The following is a 26339-nucleotide window of genomic DNA, read 5'->3' as shown; positions in this document are numbered from 1 at the left end:
CTGAAACTCCATATGTAACCTAGACTACCCCTGAACTTGTAGTTGTCTTCCTGCCTCTGTCTCCCCAGTTCTGGGAGTATAGATGTGACACCAAGCTTTACATAAGTGTCCTTGTTTTTTACATAGTAATTCTGTCTCTGCTCTTTGTCTAAAAAAGTTGTTGGTGAATTCACAGGATTCTGGTTCAGTAACAGTCTTCTCTTTACCATAATTATGCATGAACTAATGTCATTACAGAAACAAACTTCGGAACCAAAAAGACCGTGTGTTTTGTAGTTTGCCTCCTTTGCTGTATTTTTATCTTAGTCACTGGATTTCAGAGTAGTTGCCATAGCTGGTGTGTCAGTTTGACATTTTGATTTCAAAGATCCTTTTATAATCTTGTTCCAAATGTCAAAAGGTTCCTCAGTGATGGGCTTAAGCTCCCACTGATGCTTGTTAGAATGTAAGATGATTTTATAGATTCCCCATATCCTTGTATAGAGCTTAAATGAGAGCTGTTGCTCAATGGAGCTTTTATTTATCAATTTCAGGTTATTGGCTAAATTTTGCACTCTGCTGACTTTGAACTTGATTACATTCTAGAGGTAGGATGGAAAAGCAATTTTTAAAGCAAGAAGATTTTACGTACAAAAGCAGTCACAAAACTATTGCTTAATAGTGTTTAAATGTCCCATATTAGTGTATGTTTCAGTGTTGAGCAAATTTCTTAGTCTACTAGTGTAAGTCAACATAGAGAGCTCATGTCTTGGTGAGTGCAAAGCCAAATTGAGCAGTCAGGACATAAAGAGTGGAGAAAGATTTATTACCTGCAGCAGGCCAGGAGAGCTGGGGAGTTATTTTCAGAGCAGTGCCCTCCTCTGACAAAGGAAGGATGTGATTTTATTCACCTAGCCTATAAATATTCATAGAAGTGCTGGACCATTTCTAAATGTGCCCAGTTAGCAAAGTCCATTCCTGAACATGTTCAGTGTAAGATCATGAAGCACATGTTTAAAAGATTAAAGTGATAGGCAGGAGTGCTCTCAACTTGCTCTGAAAAGTTTGACTGCAAACAGTGGAATGTCCAGTCCAAAGATGTGCTAATACAGCAGTTTGCTTCTGATATTCTCTGTCTTACTTACTGGCTAGCACGAGCCAGGAAACGCTTTAGCTTATAGAATGCTCACATAGTTGTAATGAATGTATCTTGAATAGAGACCAACTTAATTACTGAGGAATTGATTTTGAAGTCTTTAGAAGGGTGTGTCCTTCAAGGAACACTGAGAAGGATATTGATCTGTGCTTGTGAGAAGAATGTTGTATCTAGTTTCCTTTGTTATGAGCACATGTGTATTATCTTTAGGAAGCAGTTGTACTTAGCACTGTTGCTTTTCCATTTACAAATTCAATAATACATTAATGGGTAAATATTTTTTCTCATTGCAAATTAATAAATATATAGAATACAGAAATTTTTGCAGAGAAAGTCTAATTCCTGTTATTCTCTGATGTAGATGTGTGTATATATGTATGTGAGTATGTGAATGCACACGTTATATATATGTGTGTGTATACACACATACAACATGCAAACATTTGCAGACATTCTGTTCCCGAGTTGGCTTATCAGGCAGAACATTCTTTTTTATATTAATAAAACAACACAAAAATTCCAGGGAGCTGGAGAAATTGCCTAGTGATTAACAGAATGTACTGTTCTTGTAGAGGATCCAAGTTGAGTTCCCAACACCCAGATTGGATGGCTCATAGCCTGCTGTGACTCCAGCTCCAGAGTAGCCAAACACCTGTGCATACATGCGCACACAGACATGTCAGAATGTCATACTTTTAGCCATCTTCTATTGTTGATATTAATATTTTTGTTTTTCATATGTAATACTACTATGGCTATCTTGGCTAGTGTATTTTGTATTTCTATATTTTCTGTGATACATTATTGTTTAAAAAGTTGAATGTTTTTCCCAAAGATGACCTAAATGAATTAAAAGAAAGAACCAGTTTTAGTGTACATTATGTATTATTTAAAAATTTAACGTCTTTATATAACTTTTAGTTTGTAATAAGAAAAAAGCTATTGAAAACAAGTCTACAACTTGTATTACCTTGTATTTAGAAGTATGTTTAAAATACATTTTGGACTTCTTTACTGTGATACAACTATGCTTTCAAAATGAAAGGGTTTTGACTGGGGTAGCTCAGCGATGGAGTATTTGCCTAGCATGCACAAGGCTCCTGGTTTTATACGTAAGTATTCCAGGGAGTAGGAGATAGTTGTGTGTATGCATGGGTGTGATCCATGGTCATCTCCGCCTCCAAGCACTTTGATCAGCCTCCTCAATGTTGAATCCTTGAGAAGAATTATGCCCCAATGCCCTAGACATCCACTTTGTGGAATGAATTACCCTACTTCTTTTACGAATCTTGATGTCTTTTCTCTCTCTCCCTCTTCCTTCCCCTTTCACCTTTCCCTCTTTCCCTTTCTCTTTTCCACCTCTCTCACTTTCTTTTAGATATTTAAGTGCTTCTCTATTTTAAGGTTTGTTCCTTTGGTAGGCTTGTTGAATTCTTTTTGTACTATGAGATTAATTATTACAAGTTTATAGTATTATAATTTATAATAATAGTATTATTGTTTATTTATGGTTGGCAGAAAAACTCCCACTAAATATGTCTATTTTTGACATTCTAACTTTGGTGGATTTTTTTTTTGTTTTTTGTTTTTGTTTTTGTTTTTTTGAGACAGGGTTTCTCTGTGTAACAGTCCTGGCTATCCTGGAACTCACTTTGTAGACTAGGCTGGCCTTGACTTTTCAGAGGAACCACCTGCTTCTGCCTCCTGAGTGCTGGGATTAAAAGTGTGCACCATTCCTACCAGTGACATTCTGACTTTTAAAAACAGTTTTTCTTTGTTTTCCTTCAGTACTAAATACCAAACTTTTCTTCATTATTTTAATCTGCCTAAAGAACTGTGTAGATATTTTTATGAAAGCATGTGCAAAAGTTTTATTAGACTTAACATGCATGTGTGCGAATGTACAATTGCATATGCCTATACTCATGCATGTAGACGCCATAGGAAGATGTTGGGTATCTTCTTCTATCACTTTCTGCCATATTGGCCCGAGACAGGGATTGTCATTGAGCTGGTCTGTTTAACAGGCAGCTCCCCAGCTCTGCTTGTTGTTTGTTGTCCCCTTTCCTCTTCTGCTGCTGGGGTTACAGTCATGTGCTGCTGTGTCCAGCTTTTACAAGGGTGTTGGGGATTTGAACTCAGTCCTCTTGCTTCATTTCCAAAGACATATTGTTTTATGTTTGTCATTGAATTTATTGACAAATTGTGTCAGATATTTATATCGCAGTGTTTTACTTTCCAGAGAAATTTGTACTTTTTTTTTTAAAAAGATTTTTATTTATTATGTATACAGGGTTCTTCCTGCATGTATCCTGCAGTACAGAAGAGGACACCAGATCTTATTACAGATGGTTGTGAGCCACCATGTGGTTGCTGGGAATTGAACTCAGGACCTCTAGAAGAGCAGCCAGTGCTCTTGACCTCTGAGCCACCTCTCCAGCCCCTTTGTGCTTTTCTGTATGAAAGCTACAGTTGTTACTGTTTTGTTCCCCAAGAATGTGTTTCTTCTTTTCTTTCTAGCAGAAATATTATTTAGTATTTTTTTTTCAAGATGTGTGTGCTGACTAGTTTTATGTGAACTTAATATAAGCTAGAGTCATTTTGGAAGAGGGAACCTCAATTGAGAAAATGTCTTACTAGATTACCTTTGGGCAAGCCTGTGATGCTTTCTCTTAATTGATGTGGGAAGACCTAGCTCACTGTGGGCAGTACCACTCCTGGTCTGGTTTTCCGGCTGTTATAAAAAAGCAGACTGAGAAAGCATGAGGATCAGGCCAGTAGTCAGCATCCCTCCACAGCCTGTGTATCAGCTCCTGCCTCCAGGTTCCTGCCATGTTTGAGTTCCTGCTCTGGCATCCCTCAGTGGTCACTGTGATGTGGAACTGTAAGCTAAAGTAAACCTTTTCCTTCCCAAGTTGCTTTTGGTATTGGTGTTTTGTCACAGCCATAGAAACCCTAAGACAATACTTGTATGTTTATCACATATTGAAACCCTTCATCCTTCTCATACTATCATTATGATGTACAAGGAAATGAAGACTTTTGTATTAGTTCCTTTTCTCGTTGTTGTGACCAGCTACCTGAGAGGAAACACCTTAAGGGACGAGGGCTTCTTTTGCCTCATGGTTTGAGATACATATAGCAGGAAAGGCATGGCTCTCGGTTGTGGCCAATATCTTATTCTAGTGAGTCCCCCCCCCCCCCACCACCCAGGGTTTCTCTGTGTAACAACCTTGACTGTCCTGTCCTGAAACTAGTTCTGTTGACCAGGCTGGCCTTGAACTCGCCTCTGCCTTCCAGTACTGGGATTAAAGGCGAGTACTGGGATTAAAGGTGTGTGCCACCACCGCCACCCAGTTTTCCCTTTTGTAGCGGCGTAAACGAATGCAGACAGATTGCAAAAATATATATAGTTTTAATGTAGAAATAGACTTACAGAACCACCGTTCCCGGGGAGACCAGGAAAGCAGAAGAGACAGCTCGGAGCAAGCTCGCCAAATTTATAGGCAGACATTAGCCCGAGGCGAACACGCCCTCTAAGGGTCGGGACTTATCCCTACACCCTTTTAGTTACAGCTTTAAAGATATCCTATTTAATATAGGTTGCTGGCAAAATGGAATGTCAACATGCAGAAGAATGAAATTAGATATTTTTCACTGTATAATCATCTTTTACTGTATAAAAATTAACTTAAATTTGATCAAGGACCTAATTTAAAACCTGAGATGATTTGGGCATGGAAGTGTACACCTTTAATCTCAGTACTCAGAAGACAGAGGGAGGTGGATCTCAATGAGTTTGAGGTAAGCCCCGGTCTACATAGAGAGTTTCAGGCTGGCCAGAGCAACACAATGAAACCCTGTCTCAAAAATAAATGTAACAAAAATTCAAGCCTGAAATGGTGTTACTGCTAAAGGAACATATAGGGAAAACACTTTTGGAAAGAGCCGTGAGCAAGAATTTTCTGAGTATAGAACAAAGGAAGTAGCAAAGGAGGTGATTCTAAGAATCCACAAATGAAATTATGTCACAGTGGGAAAAGAAAGTCAACAGAGCAAACAGCCCACAAAATGGGGGAAAATCTTTACCAGCTATACTGCAAACAACAGATAATAAAATTAGAATATATAAAGAGGTACAGATCCCTAATGTCAATCAGTAAATGAGCTAATAACTGAGTATATAGTTCTTAAAAGAAATATGGAAATTAATGGTGACATGAACATTAAATATTTTTGAAAGTGCGTACCATCTTTTGCCTTTAGGCAAATGCAAATTGTAACTGCTTTGAGACTGCATCTCGCCCCACTCAGAATGACTATCATCAAGAAAACAAATTACAGCAAATACTGACAACAGTGTGGTGAAATGGAGCCATTTACTGTTTGGAGTGGAAACTGGTACGTTTAGATGGAAGTAAATATGGAGGCTTCCTAAAAAACTAAAAGAACTGGGCTGGAGAGATGGCTCAGAGGTTAAGAGCACTGGCTGCTCTTCCAGAGGTCCTGAGTTCAATTCCCAGCAACCACATGGTGGCTCACAACCATCTGTACTGAGATCTGGTGCCCTCCTCTGGCATGTGGGCAGAGGCAGAATGTTGTATACATAATAAATAAATAAATCTTTAAAAAAAACTAAAAGAACTATCACGTGACCTTACTCTACCGTGTTTGCGCATATACCCAAAGCCTCCATATCCTACCACAGAAATACTTTGACATCCATGTGGTTTCTTTTGCTGTTTACAGTAACAAGGAAATGGATTCAGCTTAGATGTTCATAGATAAATGACTAGATAAAGAAAATATGGTCCATATATATGCACAATAATTTTTTTATTCAGCTATAAAGAAAAATGAAATTTGTAGGAAAATTGACAAAAATAGAAAATATGTATTAAGTGTGGTGATCCAGGCCCAGAAAGAGAAATATCATGTGTTCTCTTTCATCTACTGAGCCTAGCTTCTAATTGTTAAATGTAAACATGTAGGAGGGAGTAGGTGCAGAAGAGCCAGGAAACTGGAAGGAGCTGGCTTCTGAAATGAGCAAAAAGAATCTGTAAGGAAGGGGTGTGGGGAGTGAAGTAGACTGGATGTCCTATGGAAGAGGAAGTCAGGCAGATACTGTTGTAGAAGGGACATTGGGGATTGAGGAGTGGACTGGGCAGGGAGGAGAATCAACCCAAACCAATTAGGTATGAAAATGCCTTAAGGAAAACTGTATTTTGTAGGTTAAAATTTAAAAAGTTACTGTAAAAAAATAGATTTTTAAAGGTTTTGTTCCTGTATAGAGAAATGTAAAATTTCTATGTTGATGTTTTTTATATTTTCTTTTTAATCATGTGTTTAGTGTGTATTTTTGAGTGTGTTTGTGCACAGACAATACTTGTTCTTTACTGCTGAGTCAACTCTCCAGCCCCTTTATATTGCTCTTATATTCACTCGTCTGGTTTTATGCTTAATTATACAACTGTTTTCATAATTTCTCACATTTTCCTCATACAATCTTTGGGTAAGGGTTTGTTTATTCACTTCTTCTTTGTATTAGGTTTTATTTATTTTTCTTACCACATTGGTTAGCCCTTCTGTAAGATTTTAGCTTGATGGTGATAGCAGATGCCCCAGTTATGATTTTAAAGTGGGTTCTTCTAAAATTTGTCCAGTTTCCTTTTGGGCTCTTTCCCCTCTTCTGGCAGCAGGTGGGTTTTTTTGGGTGAGGTTGTGGAAGCAGTACTTTATTAATAAAGTTTTCTCAATTGTAGCCTGAAGTGGGGGTGTTGCCTTGTGTGTCACTGAAGGAATTGTCTCTGAGTAGAGCTAATGAAGTTGACACATCACTAGTTCTATCATCCTTCTCCAAAATAGTAATTGTCCTGCCACAGTTAAGTGTGTGTAAGATTATTAGCTTTAACTTAGATTACTTCTGATCTCAGTGAATTGATAATGTTAAAAAGACAGAGGAATAACCACACTTAGAAATCATTTTCCTCTTGAATTAAACTTTTTTTTTTTAATTTTTCGAGACAGGGTTTCTCTGTGGTTTTGGATTAAACTTTTAATAGATTTCTGTTTTGGACTCAGTAGCTAGCTGAGGCTGGTTTCAATTCTTCTGCCTCCCAGGGATGAGATTATAGGGGTGAACCAACACTCTTAGTTTAACTTCTGACATTTTCTTTTGCAGGGCTTTCTCTGAGAGCTGTTTGTATTTTGAACAATAAGCTTTCGGGAATCAGCATTTCCATACATCTTTTTATTGAGACCACTAACGTCCAACTGCTATTAAATATTTGAAATCTGTTGCTGGAATTTAAATGAATTTTGAAAATTACATTCATACATTGTAACACGTGGGCCTGCTTGTTGGGAGTTCCCACAGCCAGTAACCCCTAAAGAAATTACACAGAGGTCTACATAATTTATAAACTGATTGGCCCATTAGCTCAGACTTCGTACTAGCTCTTATAATTTACATTAACCCATTATTCTTATCTTTGCTTGCCACATGGCTCAGTACCTTTTTCAGTGGGGCAGGTCACATCCTGCTTCTTCCGTGGTCTGGACAGGACTGCGGAAAGAGCTTCCTTCTTCCCAGAATACTCCTGTTCTCATTGCCCCACCTCTACTTCCTGTCTGGTTTTCCCACCTATACTTCCTGCCTGGCTATCAGCCAATCAGCGTTTAGTTAAAATATAATCGACAGAATATAGAACTGTCCCACACCAATACACTAAAATATCTGGTAGTTTATTTGTAATTTTATCCATGTTAGGAAACATAACCAATGATTTTTAGAGTTTGAATATTACCAGAAATAAAATTTACTGCTTGCTAAGCAAATAATACCAAAATCAGAGACTAAAAAGAAAAGACTATTTGTCTTTATATGAAAGCCAACCAAACAAAACAACATAAATCTAGTCTGGAGCCAGGGCATAGCTAGGTGGTAGAATACTGGCCTAGCATGAGCAAGTCCTAGGTTTGATCCCTAGTACTATAAATGTGTGTGTGTGTTTGTGTGTGTGCGTGTGCGCACACACACATACACACTAAAGTCATCATAAGTGATCTGAGGAGAAAGCTCAGTGGGTAATGGTGCTGCTGCCAAACTGCTGGTGTTGGGTTTGATTTCCAGAACAATATGGTAGAAGGAGAGTACTGACTCTTGAAAGTTGTCCTCTGACCTCCATACTTGCACCATAGCTGGCGCCCACATATATGCTCATGCTCTCTTTCCCTTTCCCTCTCTCATACACAGACTAAGTAAAAATGTTATAAAAATCATAAGTAGTGTTAAGTGGCGAATGACACAATTGGAAAGATTTGTGGCATACACAGAAAATGAAAGTTTATTTTGCTAATGTTACGTAAAGAATCACCTCCCTACTAGAATACTAGTATCTTAGCTACTTTTCGGTTGCCGTGATAAAATACCCCAACAGTAGCAATGTAAAAAGGGGAGGGTTTACTTTGGCTTACAATTTGAAGTGCAATGGAACAGCTGGTCAGGTTGTTCCCAAGTTGGGAAGCAGAGAGAGATACATGTTGGTGCTAGTCTCGCTTTCTCCTTTTTGTCTAGTTTAGAACTGAAGCCTAGGGACTGGCACCGCTCACTCGTAGTATGGGTCTTTTCACCTCCGTTAACCTCATCAGTGACCTTTACAGGTGTGTTTGCTAGCTTGCCTGTTAGATAGTTTCAGATCACTTCAAGTCGACAGTTAACACGGTCACTTCTCAGTAAAATTGAAATGGTTTACCAAAGAATTACATTCACTCAGTCAAAGAATGTAATGTTACTTTGCCAGGGATTGGGAAAAAAGAAATATGGAGAGTTACTTATCAGTGTCCATAAATTTCCAGCGAAGCAAGATGAATAAGCTGTAGAGAGAGGTTGAGTGCAGCGTTGTTTGTACCTGCGGTCAGCAACAGCATTTTAGACCCTTAAAGTCCTTATGAAGATAGGGTTTATGTTAAGTAGTTTTACTTTTTGATCCGTGTGTATCACTTTTGCCTTAAACTTGAGATACTCCTGCTTTAGTCCAGTCCTCCAAATGCTGATATGTAGGGATATACTATTATGCCTGATTTTGATGTTTGTATGTGCATTCATGAGTTTGTGTGGATGTATGTGATGATACTGAAGGTTAAATTATAATTAAAAAGTTATATATAACCATTCATTAAATACTAGTACTTGCTAATTAATGTTTACAATAATTAAAAGTCATCTTGTGTTTTGAAATATTTTTGTATTTTGAGACAAATTTTGTTCTTATTCCTGATGATATAGTCTTCTCTGTCCCTTTAAGATACCTTCTATTAAATTTTGAGATGTCTAGATTGTGGCTTTTTTATTGTGGCTTATAAAAGTAAAGGACTGCCGTACTTATTTTCCTGGTGGGAATAAGCACAAATTAAATTGCTGATAATTGTGGATTATTACCATAATTTTAAAATTTGAATTAAGAGAGAATAAGTTGAATACTAATTTGCTGAATGCAGATTTCTGAGAACCCTTACAGCTATTTTTAGCTGCCTGCAAGCTGCTCTGTCTTTGCTAATTGAGGGGAAAGCTGATTTTTTTTTTTTTTTTTTTTTTGTGATGTTCCCAGCACATGCAGATGACGATCCAGGCTCTCCAGGATGAGTTGCGGATTCAGAGGGACTTGAATCAGCTGTTTCAACAGGATAGTAGCAGTAGGACTGGAGAGCCTTGTGTGGCAGAGCTGACAGAGGAGAACTTCCAGAGGCTGCACACTGAGCATGAGCGGCAAGCCAAAGAGCTGTTTCTTCTGCGGAAGACCCTGGAAGAAATGGAGCTGCGAATTGAAACTCAAAAGCAAACCCTAAGTGCTCGGGATGAGTCCATTAAGAAGCTTCTGGAGATGTTACAGAGCAAAGGGCTTTCTGCCAAAGCTACAGAGGAAGACCATGAAAGAACAAGACGGCTGGCAGAGGCAGAGATGCATGTCCACCACCTAGAAAGTCTTTTGGAGCAAAAGGAAAAAGAGAATAATATGTTGAGAGAGGTGAGTGACTACCTTTCCTGTTACAATTTCCTGATTGTCTTTTTTCCCTCATTAATCAGAATCTTGACCTAGATAAATTTATGTGCTCTGCTGTGCTGCTCACTAGGAAATTTGTCTTTTGTGTTTTAGCGCTTCACTGATTTCTTTCTTTTTGAATGGAATGACATCATCTGGCATATATGTTACTCATTAACATACCCACTCCTGTAAACCTACATGTGATTCCTAGGGGCTTCTGAGTCACTGGAAGGATGTAGGATTGTTTTAATTTATTACTTGCTTCTCTATTTGTTCATAGAGACAGACAGCAAAACCAGAATCAGGAGAGCAGTTAACTACTGCTCAGTTAAAAAGAGACAGTGCACTGCTACCTCAGTTCACCTTTTGGTGAAACTTAAGCAGTAATGAATGTTTTCCTGTGGTTTCCCTGGAAATGTCTGCCTTGCGGTGAAAGATATGTGTTAAAAATCATTTGTCATGGAGGTGTAGCCAGAGGTGTGATATAGATGTTCTGGTGGAAGCTCAATCCCAAGCCCCCTCCTCCATCTCTTTCTGAACCCTGATGCAACCTAGAAAGCCCAGCAAAGAATGACCCCACCCCCAGAGATGCTCAAGACCACTCCCACAGGGTATTTAAACTGTCCCCCCAGAAAACAGACATGGTTTTTCAGTCTCTTTTCCATCTCCTCTCTGGCGGGGGGTGGGGTGGGGCAGGCTGGAAAATCATCTGGGAGCATTTTATCCTTTAAACCTGGGCTTTTTCTAATTCTGTTTGGTTTGGTCTGATTTGGATGACTGCATTGGCAGAGAGGCTTATGGGGTGCAGAAACCAATAGAGACACATTGTTTTAGAGGACATAGACTTAGTCTGGCTCTGTGATTAGACCTCACTTTCTGAGGCAATGTCATTTTAAGAAAGCGTAAAGGAAGAATTCATCTTACCTGGAGGTGTTTTAAAAGCTGCAGTAGATTTTATAAATCTTGTATCTTAGGGTTTCTACTGCTATGATTAAACTCAATGACCAAAAGCAACTTGGGGAAAAAAAGGGTTTATTTTATTTACAGTTTATATCACAGTTCATCACTTAGGGAAGCCGGGATAAGAACTCAAGCAGAGCAGGAACCAGGGGGGCAAGAGCTTATGCAGAGGCCTTGGAGGGGTGCTTCTTACTTCCTTGCTTCCTATGGTTTGCTCAGCCTGTTTTCTTATATAGCCCCAGACCAACTTCCCAGTGATAGCACCACCCACAATGGACTGGGCCCTCCCAACATCTATCACTATTATAAAATGCACTATAGAGTTGTCCACAGGTCAGTCTGGTGGGGACATATTCTCTGTTGGGGTTCCCTCTTCCAAAATGACTTCTCACCTGTGTCAAGTTGACATCAACCTAGCCATTGCTTCTAGTTAGACATAAGATTCATTTTAGCTTCTCTGGTGTTACAGGCACATACTGCCATAACTAGCTAACTTTCACATTTTAATGGGGGCCAGGTGGGGATCCTCATTGTTGGGATGAGTCTGAATAATTCTTTTTAACATGATTTGAGAGGAAGGAAAATAAAAAACAAACATATTCAACTGGGCAGTGGTGATGCATGCCTTTAATCCCAGCACTTGGGAGACAAGGCAGGCAGATCCATGAGTTGGAAGCCAGCCTGGTCTGCATAGTGAGTTACAGAATAGCCAAGGCCATACAGAGAAATCTTATCCTGAAAAAACAAAACAAAAACTGACACTCTTTAAAAGTGAAAATGCCAGGTGTATGTAAGGAAAAATTATGGAACAGACACAAACTTGGGTATGTCTTCTTTACAACTATAATTTCCTGCTTTAGGAATTCTAAATTTTTTGTGGCTTCTGAATATTTCAGCCTATCCCAGTAGTTTAGGAATTAATAAATGCCAAATAATCAAGGGCTATGGAAAGCCACATTTTTTGGTCTGTGAACAATTAGAAATATATTGAGCTCAAAAATACTGAAAAAAAAACCCCTTGAGGTTTAGATAACTTTTTAAAAATAATAAATTTTATAAATAAATTTTGTACATGATATGGGAAATTATATTCCCTTGTGAATATACCACCAAACAGTTCAAGGCTGCTATTTGTAGCATAATATCTTATAAGAAATATAGTCATGCTACTTAAAATTGTTTGAGGGCAAGTGGACACAGTGCCTTTGGAAATGCTTATTTATTTTCTTACTTTCTTCAAGACTTAGCTCACACGTCAATTCTGCAGTGAAGTTTTCATGTACATGTGTTGCATGTACATGTAGTAGAAGTGACCATATCACTGAAATCATACACATGTATTTCTTCAATGTTTACTTGCCATTTTACACTGAGGTTATATGCTTTCTGTCTTTGTTTAGGTTAGTATAACAAAAATACTCTAGATGCTTGTTTCATGCTTCATAGTTCTGGAGACTAGGGGTTCAAGACCAGGTCACCAGTGACAGGTGAGGACCCACTTCTTACTTTTGGACAGCACTCTTCCTGATATGTCAGTGGTAAGAAAGAGTAAGAGAGTCCCTTGGGGTCCTTCTAATAAAGAATAAGATTGTCCTTAAAACCTAATTACTAAGCAAAGAACCCACCTCCTAATAATGTTTTGTTGGAGATATAGGATTTGAGCATGTGAGTTGGAGTGTCCAAATCACTTTTCCTTTTGAGACAGACTCTTACTAACTAACTCTGGCTGTCCTTGGACACCCCCCACCCCCGCCCCAAAACCTCAAAGTTTCTAGATACAATATTATACATTTTTACTACCAGACCAAATAAATGCCTAATAAAATAAAAACTGAATGATGCTTTTATAGTCTGGTAAAGTAGCAAACAGTATAGTGAATGTATATTAGAAAGCATTCTGCTTACTAGTGAAGTTTTATACTGAAGTTAGGAAGAGGTAGGGATGGTTGTACTAAATGATGTTTAACAGTGCGGTAGTTTGAATATAACTGACCTTGATAATCTTGTAGGGGGTGACACTATTAGGAGGTGTGGCTTTGTTTGAGTGGGTGTGGCCTTGTTGGAGGAAGTGTGTCACTGTGGGGGCGGGTTTTGAGCTTTCCTATGCTCAGGAATCTGCCCAGTGAGTCAATCAACTTCCTGTTCCCTGCTAGATGTAGGCCTCTCAGTTACTCCTCCACCACCACCACCACATCTGCCTGTGTGCCTCTGTGCTCCCCACCATGATGATAATGTACTGAAACTCTGAAACTGTAAGCAAGCCACCCCAATCAAATGTTTTCTTTCTACGAGTCGCTGTGGTCATGGTGTCTCCTCCACAGCAATAGAAACCCTGACTAAGGCGGACAGCATTCTTAAAGTTTTATCTGTTTGTCCCAATTAGAGAAGGGAATGGAGGAAATCATATCAGTAATAGAAAGGATGGGGCTCAATTTTCATTATTGCAGAAATAATATATACATGTCATTTCCCTTAATTTTATCAATTTACTGTATCTATACTGGGAATTCTCTGGAAAGTCTGGGAAGACTTATGCAGGTAGGCGAATGGATTTTTAATCCACTGGTGGTGTATATCTGTAATACCAGGACTTGCAGACACTGATAGAATTTAAAGTTTAAGGCCAGTGTGACCAAGGAAAACAGAATAGAATCTGGAGATAATGCAGTGTTAAGTATGTGATGAATATTTTGAGATAATGACCATCATTTAAAAAATACGTAGTTATGTAAAATTAAGTTCTAGATGAAGTAAAGAACTACTTAAAAAGAGACACTAGAAGAAAACATAAACAAAACCCTTATTAAATCTAATCTTTAACATGAAAGACTCCTTGCTATAGCAAGAACATTAATAAATTAAATGTGTATATTAGAAGATATAATTTACAAAGATGAAGTGATACCCCAGGGCATAGATTCTAACATGTGCCTTATCTTACCGACAGACTAGTTTCTAAAGCAGCAAGAGGCTAGAGGCACTTGCTCCTACTTTCTCTTTCATTTTTCCCTTACCCAACAATAATTAATCAAGCCCTTAGCGTGTATTTGATCTTATACATCAAATGGAGATAAATTTTTATGGCCCGTGTCCTTCTAAGACTCCCAGCTTTGAACTGCATTGCTTTGCAGTGGAGAGTGCTTCCTGTACTCTCATTCGGCACGTGTAAGAGTGGTAGGCCTTGCCGTCCCGGGCTTCTCAGAGTTGGTAAATGACAACAGTAAAAGAACATTTGTGATATCATCAGTACAATCTTCTGTTTCATTTATGAACATGATTCTGCATACTCCACCAAAATTATAACTAAAAATTTGATTAAGTACTATCTTTTTGTGTTGAAGTTTCATTGTTGTTTGAACTTAGATTTTCTGTTGGTAATGGAATTATATCATTGCTTGACTTGCTATATTTTGTGCAGTGCTGTCCCTTTTTTATGTTAGATGAGTGAGGACATCTGTTGGACAAGCAGTAAATTATGTGCCATATTTGCTTAGTGCTTTGGTCTTGAATACTTGGAGAATAGAGCAAGCTTCAAGAACTAAATTATGATTGTCAATATCTTGGTAGAAGATATTGAAGTTGGCTGTGGAATTTAAAGAAAATCTTTTTTCCTATGTGTACAAAGCATTGCAACTCAATTATATATTTAAGACCTTTTTGCCTCTTTTTGTGTTGTTTTTGTTTGTATTGTTTTGTTTTTTGGGAAGGGTTCTGGCGAGTTGTGTCAATTCATACCAGGCTACATGTTCTTGTAATGAATTAAACATTCTATTTGGCTGTTTATTTTGTTTACTATAATGTTTTAATTAAGATCTTGTTAGTACAGATTTTCTCCTTTTAGGGTTTATAAAAATGTTTGAGGTTAAAAGTGATAATAGCTATATAGATTCTAGGCTGTGAATTTTGAATTTTTGGCTAGCATATTTGACAAGTGCCTGTGAGCTTTCTTGGCAGTTTTAAGTTGTAAGAATAAAAAAGGAATAGAGATGTATAGAGAAACAGCCATTGGACTGGGGATGTATCTTAGTTGATTTAATCTTAGCATTGCATAAACCCCTGGGAGGTGGAGGCAGCAGGCTTAGGAATACAAAGGTCAGTTGTGTCTACATAGGGAATTTAAGGCTACCCTGGTCTATATGAGAACTTGTCTCATAATAGAAGATAACAGAAGCAACAATAGTTAATAGGAGGAATTAGAATGAAAAATAATCCCAATATTAATGTTTGATGTTTTGTAGTGATTTTGGAAAATGAGAACAGTACATACCTTGCTTATTCAGATATTTCCTACTACTTTTGTTTTTTCTTTAAAATTTATTTATTTTTTACTTTATGTGCATTGGCATTTTGCCTACATGTATGTCTGTGTGAAGGTGTCGAATCCCCTGGAACTGGAGTTACAGACAGTTGTGAGCTGCCGTATGGGTGCTGGGAATTGAACCCTGGTCCTCAAAGAGCTGCCAGTGTTTTAACCACTGAGCCATCTCTGCAGCCCCTATTCTTGTTTTTAAAATTGTGTCTCTTTCCTCACATTTCCACTTTGTCAAGAAGATAGGTTTTCTCAGTATGAAGTAGCTGCCAGAGATGGCAAAGGGCTGTGGGCCCACACTGTTCATCACTGGATGAGAGGCGGTAGCAAACAGCTAGTTAGGAGCCTGTTTCCTTTCTCTTCATTTCCGTCTCTTCTGTGAGTGCAGTACAATAATCTAGAACTTGTGTGGATGATTGACTCTGTGAGGGGACTGCACAAACATTTGTCCTAAGAGCATTGAGAGCTGAAACCCGAAATTTGAAAAAAGAGAAACATCAGACTTTTAAGTGCTACTTTCAGTCATAAATGCTACTTTCTTTCAGTCATGTTGATAAAAATCAGCAAATGGCATTCGGGATTGGATTTAAGGGCCTTGCACATCCTAGGCGAAGGGCTGTACTGTTGAATAGATATACATTATTCTTATAATTATTATTTTATGGTTATAGAGATTGATGCATGCCAGGCAAGTGCTGTACCATTGAGCTAATTCTCCAGCTTATTTCTTTTAAATGAAAGAATCTACTGCAGAAAAGGAACATAAATTGTTCCTAATTTGTTTTCACATTTCAGGTTACCCATTCTTTGATAAATTACAGCAGATAACATATTTCTTATTTACACTAGAAACTGTGATGTTAGTAAACATTCAAATAATTCAATCCATTATTTCTGTTGGAAGCTTCACCCAGCTTCTGGCATCCATATTCCATATCTAGGCTGTTCTGATGGAAGCTCCACCCCAAGCCCCCTCCCCCATCTCTTTCCAAACCCTGCTGCATTTCAGAAAGCCCACCAAAGGATGACCCTCCACCAGAGATGCTCAAGACCACTCCCACAGTGTACTTAAACTGCCCCCCGGAACAGACACGTGGTTTTCAGGTCTTCCTTTCCCATCTCCTCTCTGGAGGGCTGGAAAATCATCCGGGAGTGTTTTATTCATTAAACCTGGGCTGTTTCTAATTTGGTTTGATTTGGTCTGGTTTGGATTGCTGCATTGGCGGAGAGACTTATTGGGGTGTAGGAACTTTTAACATAATTCTATCCATGTGTATTTATATAAACTACCCATATTTATTAAAATTAAAATATATATATCTATTTAAAAGATAGTCTCACCGTGTAGACAGGCAGGCTTTGAACTCAGATTCTCCTGCCTCTTGAGTGCTGAAGTTAAAGGCATGAGCCACCGTGCCCAGCTTGTACCATAATTTATTTTTCTTTGCCCTCTTCTCGCCTTATTCCACCCCCTCTTTCCTCCTTTTCTTTTCCAATTCCTTTCTCTTCACCTATCCTCTTTCCCTTCTCCCCTTGGCCCTCTCTTCCTTTCCTCTGACCCTCTCCTTTCTTTGCCCCTTCCCCCTTCTCTCTCCCTTCCCTCCCCCGTTGTCTCTTTTCTTTCCTTCTCCCCCTCCCTTCCTCTCCCCTCTTTTTTCTGTCCTTTTTCCTCCCATCTTTCTTCTCTCCCTGTCGTCTGCCCTTCCCCTTTCTTCTGCTTTCCTTCGCTTGTCTTTCCCTTTCCTGCCCTGACTCCTGTTCTTTGTCATGTTCTCTCCCGTTTCTCCATATAGTCCAGTCAAATTCTCCATACTTGTCTCTTGTCTCAGCTCCCTTACTGCTGGAATTACATCATCATGCCCAAGTCCAAGGTGTGTCTGAATGTGTGTGTGAGAGTGTGTTTGTATTGTGTTGTGTATGTGTATTTATAAAAGCCAGCCTGAGGTATTGTTCCTCAGGAGCTGTAGCCTTCTTTTCTTTTCTTTTCTTTTCTTTTCTTTTCTTTTCTTTTCCTCTCCTCCCCCCCCCCCCTCTCGTTTGTTTGTTTTTGACGGGTTTTTCTTTGTAGCCCTGGTTGTCCTGGCACTCACTCTGTGTAGACCAGGCTGGCCTCAAACAGAGATCTGCCTGCCTCTGCCTCCTGAGTACTGGGATTAAAGGTGTGAGCCACCATGCCCAGCTTCTTTGTCTTTTGAGAAAGCTTCTCACCGAACTGGACTTGCCTAGCTGGCTAGAATCATACGGATTCTGGGGATCTCACTTGGATCCTTATGCTCGCAGGAACACTGTACCACCTGAGCTGTCTCCAGTGCCCAAGTTGTAGATTATTTACATGATTTTCTTTTACATGCTTTTACATGTACATATGTTTACATTTCAGCCAATAGGGATGAAATGAAGTGAACAAATAGTACATTCTTCTTCTTATACGTGTTTGAATAGTAATTTACTTCCATTTCCAGAGCTTCGCCCGTGAGCCAGAGGCTTGTTATGCTCAGTGGGAACAGGGAGATTGTCAGCCCTGAATGCAAGATGTTTTTACAGTGAGGTTTAACGTGAAGGCCCAAGATTAGAAATTTGCTGAGAGGCTTTCGGATAGCTCCTCCATAGGAAAGCTTTGTGCTTGTGAGTGAGCCAGAGTGCAGTCCAGCCATTCCTTATTATACATGCAGAAGGATCTTTAAAATTCACATAGTTTTGTTTTTCTTTACTTTTCTTTGCCTACATGCTAGGGGCTAAAAATAAAATTATAATAGTTTACCACAGAATGGAGCATTTTGAAGTTACTTGTTTGGAATTAGGTAATGGGGAAGAGATTTCATTAAATTAGTTGAACACCTAACTTAATGAAATTTAATTGTGAAGTATTTCAAAGAAATTCAACTTAAGTATCTTGTAGGACAGAAGCACTAAGTAATAAATATAAGTATAGATTTTAGCCTTTTATTATTATATGAAAATTGTTTACAGTTAGTGTAGTTCATTTTGTTTATAGAATCAAAAATCTTACACTTATTTGTTGAGCAAACATTAGAAGTCTCTACTGTGTACTCAATGAGCACCTTGTGTACAGTGTGGGGAACAGATTTATGGTGAACAACCTATTGCTAGTGTGTTTGTTTTAATGCAGTGGCAGATTAATCTGGACCGAATAGATGAACTTAATAGATTCTAAAAGTTGAAGACATAATATAGAAAGTGCAGTAAATCAGGGCTGGGGATGTAGCTCAGTGGAAGATTCATTGCTTAATATATGCAAGTCCCTGAGGTTAACTCCAGCACCTCAGGATAGTAGTATCAACAGTTATGCAGCTTAAAGAGTTGGGAGGTATATTTTCTTCTCACCTGCACCTGAGTACAGAAAGGAAACTTTAATAGTCACCCAGAGCTCCCATGTAACATCACTGTCAGAAACTCTTCTCCTCTAAAACAACGTGATCGTGATTTTTTTTTGGTCACTCATTTTTTTTTTGTTACTAAATTTACTATGCTTATATTACTAATATTAAAACATTATTACACTTATCTATGTTCTGTGGGGCTCTCTGACAGATGATGAGTGTCGCAACTCAGCCCTCCCCCCAGGCCCTGGGGAGAAGCACACCCACTGAGTCGGAAGTCTGATGGAGGAAGGTCATTGGCTAATAAAGAAACTGCCTTGGCCCATTTTATTGGTTAGAACATAGGTGGGTGGAGTAAACAGAACAGAATGCTGGGAGGAAGAGGAAGTGAGCTCAGACTCGATAGCTCTCCTCTCGGGGGCAGACGCCTCAGACAGAGGCCATGCTCCCCACTCCCGGGCAGACGCGATAGCTCTGCTCTCTGAGGCACACGCAATGAAGCTCCGACCCAGGATGGACGTAGGCTAGAATCTTCCCGGTAAGCGCACCTTGGGATGCTACACACATTATTAGAAATGGGCTAGTCCAGGTGCAAGAGTTAGCCAAGAAGAGGCTAGATATAATAGGCCAAGCAGTGTTTAAATGAATACAATTTGTGTGTTGTTATTTTGGGGCATAAGCTAACAGGCGGCTGGGGTGCTGGGGACCCAGCCCCACCGCTCCTATTACTACAGGAGTCTGTCAAAGCAGGAACTCATTTAATGGTATCAAGCAGGGACTTATATAGGATTGTGATGGGTGGAGAAGCCTGGGATGGGCCAAGTATGACTGAAGTATAGTGACAATATGAGGTTTTATAGTCTCTCAAGAAAACACGTCATCTGAGCAGCCTTGACAAGTGTGATAGTTTGAATGTAATTGGCCTCCATAATCTCACAGGGAGTGCACTATTAGGAGGTGTGGCTTTATTGGTGTAGCCATGGCCTTGTTGGAGGAAGTGTGCCACTGTGCGGGTAGGCTTTGAGGTTTCGTATGCGTAGGATACTGTCCAGTCAGTCAGTCAACTTCCTGTTGTCTGAAAGATGTAGGACTCTGAGGTATTCCTCCAGCACTGTGTTTGTCTGCATGCCATGTTTCCCACTATCATGATAATGAACGGGACCTCTGAAAGTGTAAGTGAAGCCCTCAATTAAATGTTTTCCTTATAATAGTTGCCGTGATCGTGGTGTCTCTTCATTGTAATAGAAATCTAATGAAGTCAAGAGTGTGGGAGTGATTAGATTAACTTGTTTGTTTTTTGTTTTGTTTTTTTTTTTTTTTTTTTGAGACAGGGCTTCTCAAAAAAAGCCCTGACTGTCTTGGAGCTCACTCTGTAGACCAGGTAGGCCTTGAACTCAGAGATTTGCCTCCTTCAGCCTCCTGATTGCTGGGTGTAGTAATATGAGCGGCGGGGCTGCATCCCCAGCACCCCAGCAGCCTGGCTAGCTTATGCTCTGAAATAACAACACATAAACTGTATTCATTTAAACACTGCTTGGCCCTTTAGCTCTAGCCCTTACAGGCTAATTCTCACATCCCGATCAACCCATCTCTAATAATCTGTGAGCCCTGGTTTTACCGGGAAAGGTTCAGCATGTCTAACCTGGCGGCTTGCTTCATCGCGTGCGTCTGCCCGGGAGAGCGGAGCATGGCATCTCTCTGAGGCGTCTGCTCCCGAGAGGAGAGCTGTGGAGTCTGAGCTCACTTCCTCTTCCTCCCAGCGATCTGTTCTGTTTACTCCTCCCACCTATCTTCTAACCAATGAGAGCCAAGCAGTTTCTTTTTATTTAACCAATGACTTTCCTCCATCAGCTGGGATTAAAGACATGTGCCACCACCGTTTACTGATCAACTTGGTTTTTAAAGAAGTTCTATTGAGAAGTGCAGTAAGGGAGGCAAAATGTAGGAAGTTGTTAATGAAAGGTGTGGCATGTGCACCTCTGCCGGCTAGATTTTGGTATGTTTTGAAGGGACATCTAGGTAGATTTTCTGCCTTTGGCTTATGGGAGACTAGAAAGTGTGAATGTCCACATGTGGTGCAGGTTTAGAATGCTGTTGGAGTCTAGTTTTGTTGTCTTAGTTAGGGTTTCTATTGCTGGGAAGTGATACCATGACCATGGCAACACTTATAAAGGAAGACATTTGATTGGGACTGGTCCACAATTCATCATGGTGGGACATGGTATGCAAGCAGGCTGACATGGTGCTGAAAAGAGAGCCAAGTGTTCTACTTCTGAATCTGAAGGCAGCAGAAAGAGTAAACCAGTGGATCGGGCGTGGGCATCTGAAACCTCAAAGCCCACTGCCAGGGACATGCTTCCTCCAACAAGGCTGTGCCTACTCCAGCAAGGCCACACTTCCTAGTAGTGCCATTCCCTATGAGCCTATGGGGGCCATTTTCATTCAAACCACCACACTTTTGAAATGTTTGTTACTTATGTTGTGATTGTCTACTTGGATACTTAAAGTTAGTAGAAAGAGTAGTGTATATAATAAAGACTGAGTCTGTCTACCCCTAAGTGCTTGAGCCAGAGCTTTTTCAGGTTGTGGGGTTTTTTGGAGTTTGGAATATTTTCATAGACTTTAGCAGTTGGGCATTTCTAAACTAAAACTGAAACCAGAAGTGCACTAAAAAAATTAGAGTATAGTGTGAAAAACTTTTTGAAAGGGTTTTTGTTCTGTAAGAATTTTTTTTAAAGATTTATTTTTTATTTATTATGTATACAGTGTTCTTTCTGCATGTGTGTCTACAGACCAGAAGAGGGCACCAGATCTCATTACAGATGGTTGTGAGCCACCATGTGGTTGCTGGGAATTGTACTCAGTGCTCTTAACCTCTGAGCCATCTCTCCAGCCCGTTCTGTAAGAAGTTTAAGAGAAGTTAATCTATGAGCTTCCTCATCAGGCAACAGTGAGTAAGTTAGGTGAAAGACATAACCAAAATCATGGTCATTTTCATTATTTTTAACCATTGTTCGTATGGAGTATTGCACTCTGTCCTCCTATCTAGGGTTTTCTCAGGTTTATTAGTAATTATTGTCTGAGGTTGTCTAGAACTTCTGAGTGATTCTTGAAGACTGTTAATATTCTCCATCACTACCATCTTATTTGTTTATTTATTTAAAACCAGGCTGGTATCAAACTCACAGAGATCTGCCTGCCTCTGTTTCCCTTCATGACTTGTTCAGCCTGCTTTCTTATAGAACCCAGGAACACCAGTCTGGTGTGGCCCCATCCAAATGGGGTGGGCCCTTCTACATCAATCACTTAAGAAAATGGCCTATACCAGTGGTTCTCAACCTGCAGGTACCAACCCCTTTTTGGAGGTTCATGACCCTTTCACAGGGGTTGCATATCAGATATTTATATTATGATTCATAACAGTAGCATTATTACAGTTATGAAATTGCAACGAAATAATTTTATGGTTGGGGTCATCACAACATGAGGAACTGTGCTAAAGGGTTTTAGTGTTAGGAAGATTGAAAACCATTGCCCTTTAGGCTTCCCTACAGCCTGATCTAATGGAGGTATTTTCTCAATTGAGGTTCTCTTATCTGCACTGACCCTGGCTTATGTCAAGTAGGCATAAAACTAGCCAGCACAACTGACCCCTTGTTAGCTTGGCATCCAGACACACACATCACTGTTCATCCCCAAGAGCACACATTAATAGAGATAGCACAATGTACATCATTTTACAAACTTAGGTTCTACAACTGTAAAAATTCAAATACTTTAAAAGTTCAGTCTTTTCATAGTATCCAGTCTCTTTTAAAAAAGAGTGCCAGAACTAAAGGCATGTGCCACCATGTCTGGCCTCATTCCTTCCTGTCTTAAACTCATTAAACACTGGATTAAAAAAGAATGCTGTCATGACATTTTCTGATTTTGAGCTACTTGGAAACTTGTCTAAGAGACCTTTTCTTCTTCCCCGGAGTCGCACTGGAGGCGTTCATCATAGGAAGCGAGGCACTTGGTGCTCTAGAGGTGGGTGCTGCAGTTAACAGATAACGTCATAGCTCTGTGCATAGCGGGCTGGTGGTGATGGCCTTTATTTTTTCTTTTTAAAAAGGGTCCTTTTCAGCACACACATTTAATCCCAGCACTTGGAGGCAGAGGCAGGTGAATCTCTGTGAGTTTGAGGCTAGCTTAGTTTCCAGAGTGAATTCCAGGACAACCAGAGCCATATAGAGACACCCTGTCTTGAAAAACTAAACAAAAAGAGGGGTCTTTCCTAATCCCCCTTTAGATCATTTGCAATTTTGGTTTTATGTCTTACCAGTGTGTCAACCTAGTGATGTGTGGTAGTTTCTTGTATTGTAGCTGTTGGTATTATTATGGTTAATTTTAAACAACTAGTTGTTCAGAACCAGGAATCCTCCAGAGTGTATGTTGAATCAGTTGGAATGCACTCTGGATTCCCTGATCCACAGGTAAAGGCCTGTAACAAAGAAAGGATCCACTTACCACAAATGTTAGCTTAGTTATTTTTAACATCTCCCATGAATACTAGAACTTGGGAGGCAAAGGCCGAGGATCTGGTGGATCTTTGAGTTCAAGGCCAGTCAGGAATACATCGTGAGCTCCAGGCCAGCCAGAGCTACAAAGTGAGACCAAAATATGGCATGAACATAGGAAGGCAGCCACTGACTCCCTTCTGCTTTTGTTTAGGAGATGCACCGGAGATTTGAGAATGCCCCTGATTCTGCCAAAACAAAAGCCTTGCAAACCGTCATTGAGATGAAGGTAAGTGAGAATCTCATGAAGAATCTTGGGGTCACCTTTCATTCTTAAATGGGTAGCCTCCTTGCATGGGTAGAGAGTTATGGTATAATACTTTGCTCAATTGGAAGATCGAGAGGAAACTGTAAGTCTAATGAAAGAATACCTTAACAGGATTTTCAGTTTCTTTTCAGTTGTTGGACATAATTCAAATGAGACAAAAAGAGTTGTCTAGCATTTCTTTAAATCAAGTGTCAGATTTCTTAGAGAAGAGGGGGATTGTTAGGCAAGAAGAAGGAAACCTAGTCAGGAGGGAGGGTGATAGGAAGAGTAATAGGGGTAAACAGGATCAAATTATGCTCATACATGTACAAAATGGCACAATAAGGCTGGTTCTTTTATGTAATTAACATTATGCCAATGAAAAGAGGAATTATGGAAAGCAAACTTCTTGGCCTGCAGAGATAACTATCAGTAAAATGTTTGCTGGGTACCTGAGCTGGATCCCTAGAATCTATGTAGAAAAGCTGAGCTTGTAGGCACACGCTTATGACTTTAGCACTGGGGAGATAGCAGCAGGGAGGGAGCTCCCTGGGACTTGCTGGCTGACTAGCCTCTCCTACTTGGTAGACTCCAGGCAAGGGAGACACTTTGTCTCATAAAACAGGGTGGATAGTGCTTAAGGAGCAACATTGGAGCCTTAATGTTAGGATCCCATAATTCTCTTAAAGTTGATAAGCCAACTTTTTTTTTGTTGTTGTGTTGTTTTCTTTTGGAGACAGGGTTTCTCTGTGTAGCCTTGGCTGTCCTGAAACTAACTCCCTTTGTAGACCAGGCTGGCCTTGAATTCACAGAGACTCGCCTGCCTCTGCCTCCCAAGTGCTGGGATTAAAGGCATATTCCACCACTGCCTGGTATACTTCCTTTATTTTTAGGAACAAAATTTGCCAAAACCTAAGTCTCAGTAATCACCATTTTCCAGTTGTGTCTTTAGTAAGAGCTGTGCTGTAAGAAGGAAGTATATAGCTCACCTTGCACCTTACAGCACCCTGCAGGTGCCGTTACTAGGGATAGCCATTGTTCAGTATGCAGTATAAGTGCTCCATGCCTAATTCCACTTTTCATATAGATTTGATGCTGGATGTTATTAAAAGTAATGCATTTTAACTGCTTAAGGACATTCTTTAAGATTTTATTTTTCTTCATTGCCAGTTTATCCCCCTAAAGAATGTCATGACTACTACTGTCCTGACTTGTGCTCAGGCACTGGTACCTTTGTTTGTTGTTTCTTATCAGTGCAATTGTCAACACATTGGATAGATCCAATGATAACTGTAAGATTATTGCAAAAATAGCTTTAGTCCTGTAGACTCTGTGTCTAGAGGACCCCCAAATTGAAAAGATAGTATTTTGAAAAACTGCTTTAGACTAGCCATTAGAAATCTCTAGGAGTTTTAAGAGTTTGCTTTCTAAGTTAAACTCCTTTGATTTAAAAATCTAGCTACATCTTATCAGATACGTGACAAAAAGCAAGTTCCTAACCTCTCTATGGCTTTCTCAGATTTATAAAAAAAGTCTATTAATTCAGTGATTAATTTGATGTTCATTGATTAAAACATGTAAAATGCTTTGGACAGGGCCTTGCACATAGCTAACGACTGATGTTAGGTGGTGTTGCTAGTATTTTTACTAGACACATGGTCTTCTGATTTCTTTGTTGTTGTGACAAGCTGGCTTAGGGTTCCATGGTATAACTCACAATTGCAGAAAAGTCAGAGGCAGAAACTTGAGACAGCTGGTCACACTGTATCTGTAGCCAAGGGCAGAGAGAAGCAAATGGCATTATTGCAGTCTGCTGGCTTGTTGTCTCCAGCTTTCTTTTATGTTGTACAGTTTAGGGCTCAATGCCTGAATTGGTGCCACCCAGGTTCAGGGTGAGTCTCCCATCCCACCTCAGTGCAATCCATACAGTCTCTGCACAGGCTGATCTAATCTAGATAATTCCTCATTGAGACTCTTTCCAGGTGATTCTTGGTCGTAGCCTGTTTCTATTTAAAATTAACCATCACATATGGTCCTCCTTTCCTTTTCTTGTGTCCTAGGCTGGTTTTGGACTTTGCCATCTTCCTTTATTATAGGCATGTGCTACCATATCTCTGCTTTATGTTCTTTCTTAGAAAAGCTCATTTCGTTCTACCTGCTTTCTTTAACTTCTTTATACTACATAAGAGGCTTGGTTTGTGTTATAATCCACTTTTGTGTGTGTGTTAATGTGTTTTTGAGCTAAGGTTTCAGTTTAGCCTTGGCTGCCAACGATACAATTTGACTGACAATGATAAAACTTTGCTCATAGTATGTATATTTTCTTTTTTAGTAGAATAAGGAGTTACCAAACAAAATTTTTTTTAAATATTTATTTATTTATTATTTATACAGTTAGCCAGAATAGGGCACCAGACCTCATTACAGATGGTTGTGGGCCACCATGTGGTTGCTGGGAATTGAACTCAAGACCTTTGGAAGAGCGGGCAATGCTCTTAACCACTGAGCCATCTCTCCAGCCCCGAAACAAAATTTAAATTACTAGTTTTTGGGCTCTTTAACAAGCTTGACTATAATCTTATAAGGACTTTGGAATGGTTTAATTTTGTGGCTTTCCCTTAGTCACACAACATAGTTCATTTGTGCATGTTATTTCCTGATTCCCTTTTAGTGTCTAAGGATAAAACACATGTTTACACATGGTTTTGTGTTGTTTGTTTGTTTGTTTTAAACTCTCCAGCTCA

The 26339-nt window shown here is 39.5% G+C and overlaps 1 protein-coding gene across 12 annotated transcripts in view; it reads left to right on the top strand.

The window, feature by feature from the left end:
- Positions 1–26339, top strand: part of Erc1 (ELKS/RAB6-interacting/CAST family member 1) — a 360167-nt gene that overhangs the window by 58408 nt on the left and 275420 nt on the right. For all 12 annotated transcript variants that reach the window (XR_005972232.1, XM_041630969.1, XM_041630950.1 and 9 more), the window contains 2 exons: positions 9745–10161; positions 23503–23577. Coding sequence is in view for 11 of the 12 variants with exons in the window: in XM_041630950.1 (XP_041486884.1) it covers positions 9745–10161; positions 23503–23577 (492 nt within the window). In the remaining variant the exon portion in view is untranslated. The remainder of the gene's footprint in view (positions 1–9744; positions 10162–23502; positions 23578–26339) is intronic.

This window comes from Microtus oregoni, unplaced genomic scaffold (genome assembly GCF_018167655.1).
Source record: "Microtus oregoni isolate MIOR12 unplaced genomic scaffold, Mior012 000002F_ref0000024, whole genome shotgun sequence".
Lineage (NCBI taxonomy): Eukaryota > Metazoa > Chordata > Mammalia > Rodentia > Cricetidae > Microtus > Microtus oregoni.
Note: the sequence above shows the minus strand (reverse complement) of the source record. Positions and strands in the feature narration are given on the sequence as shown.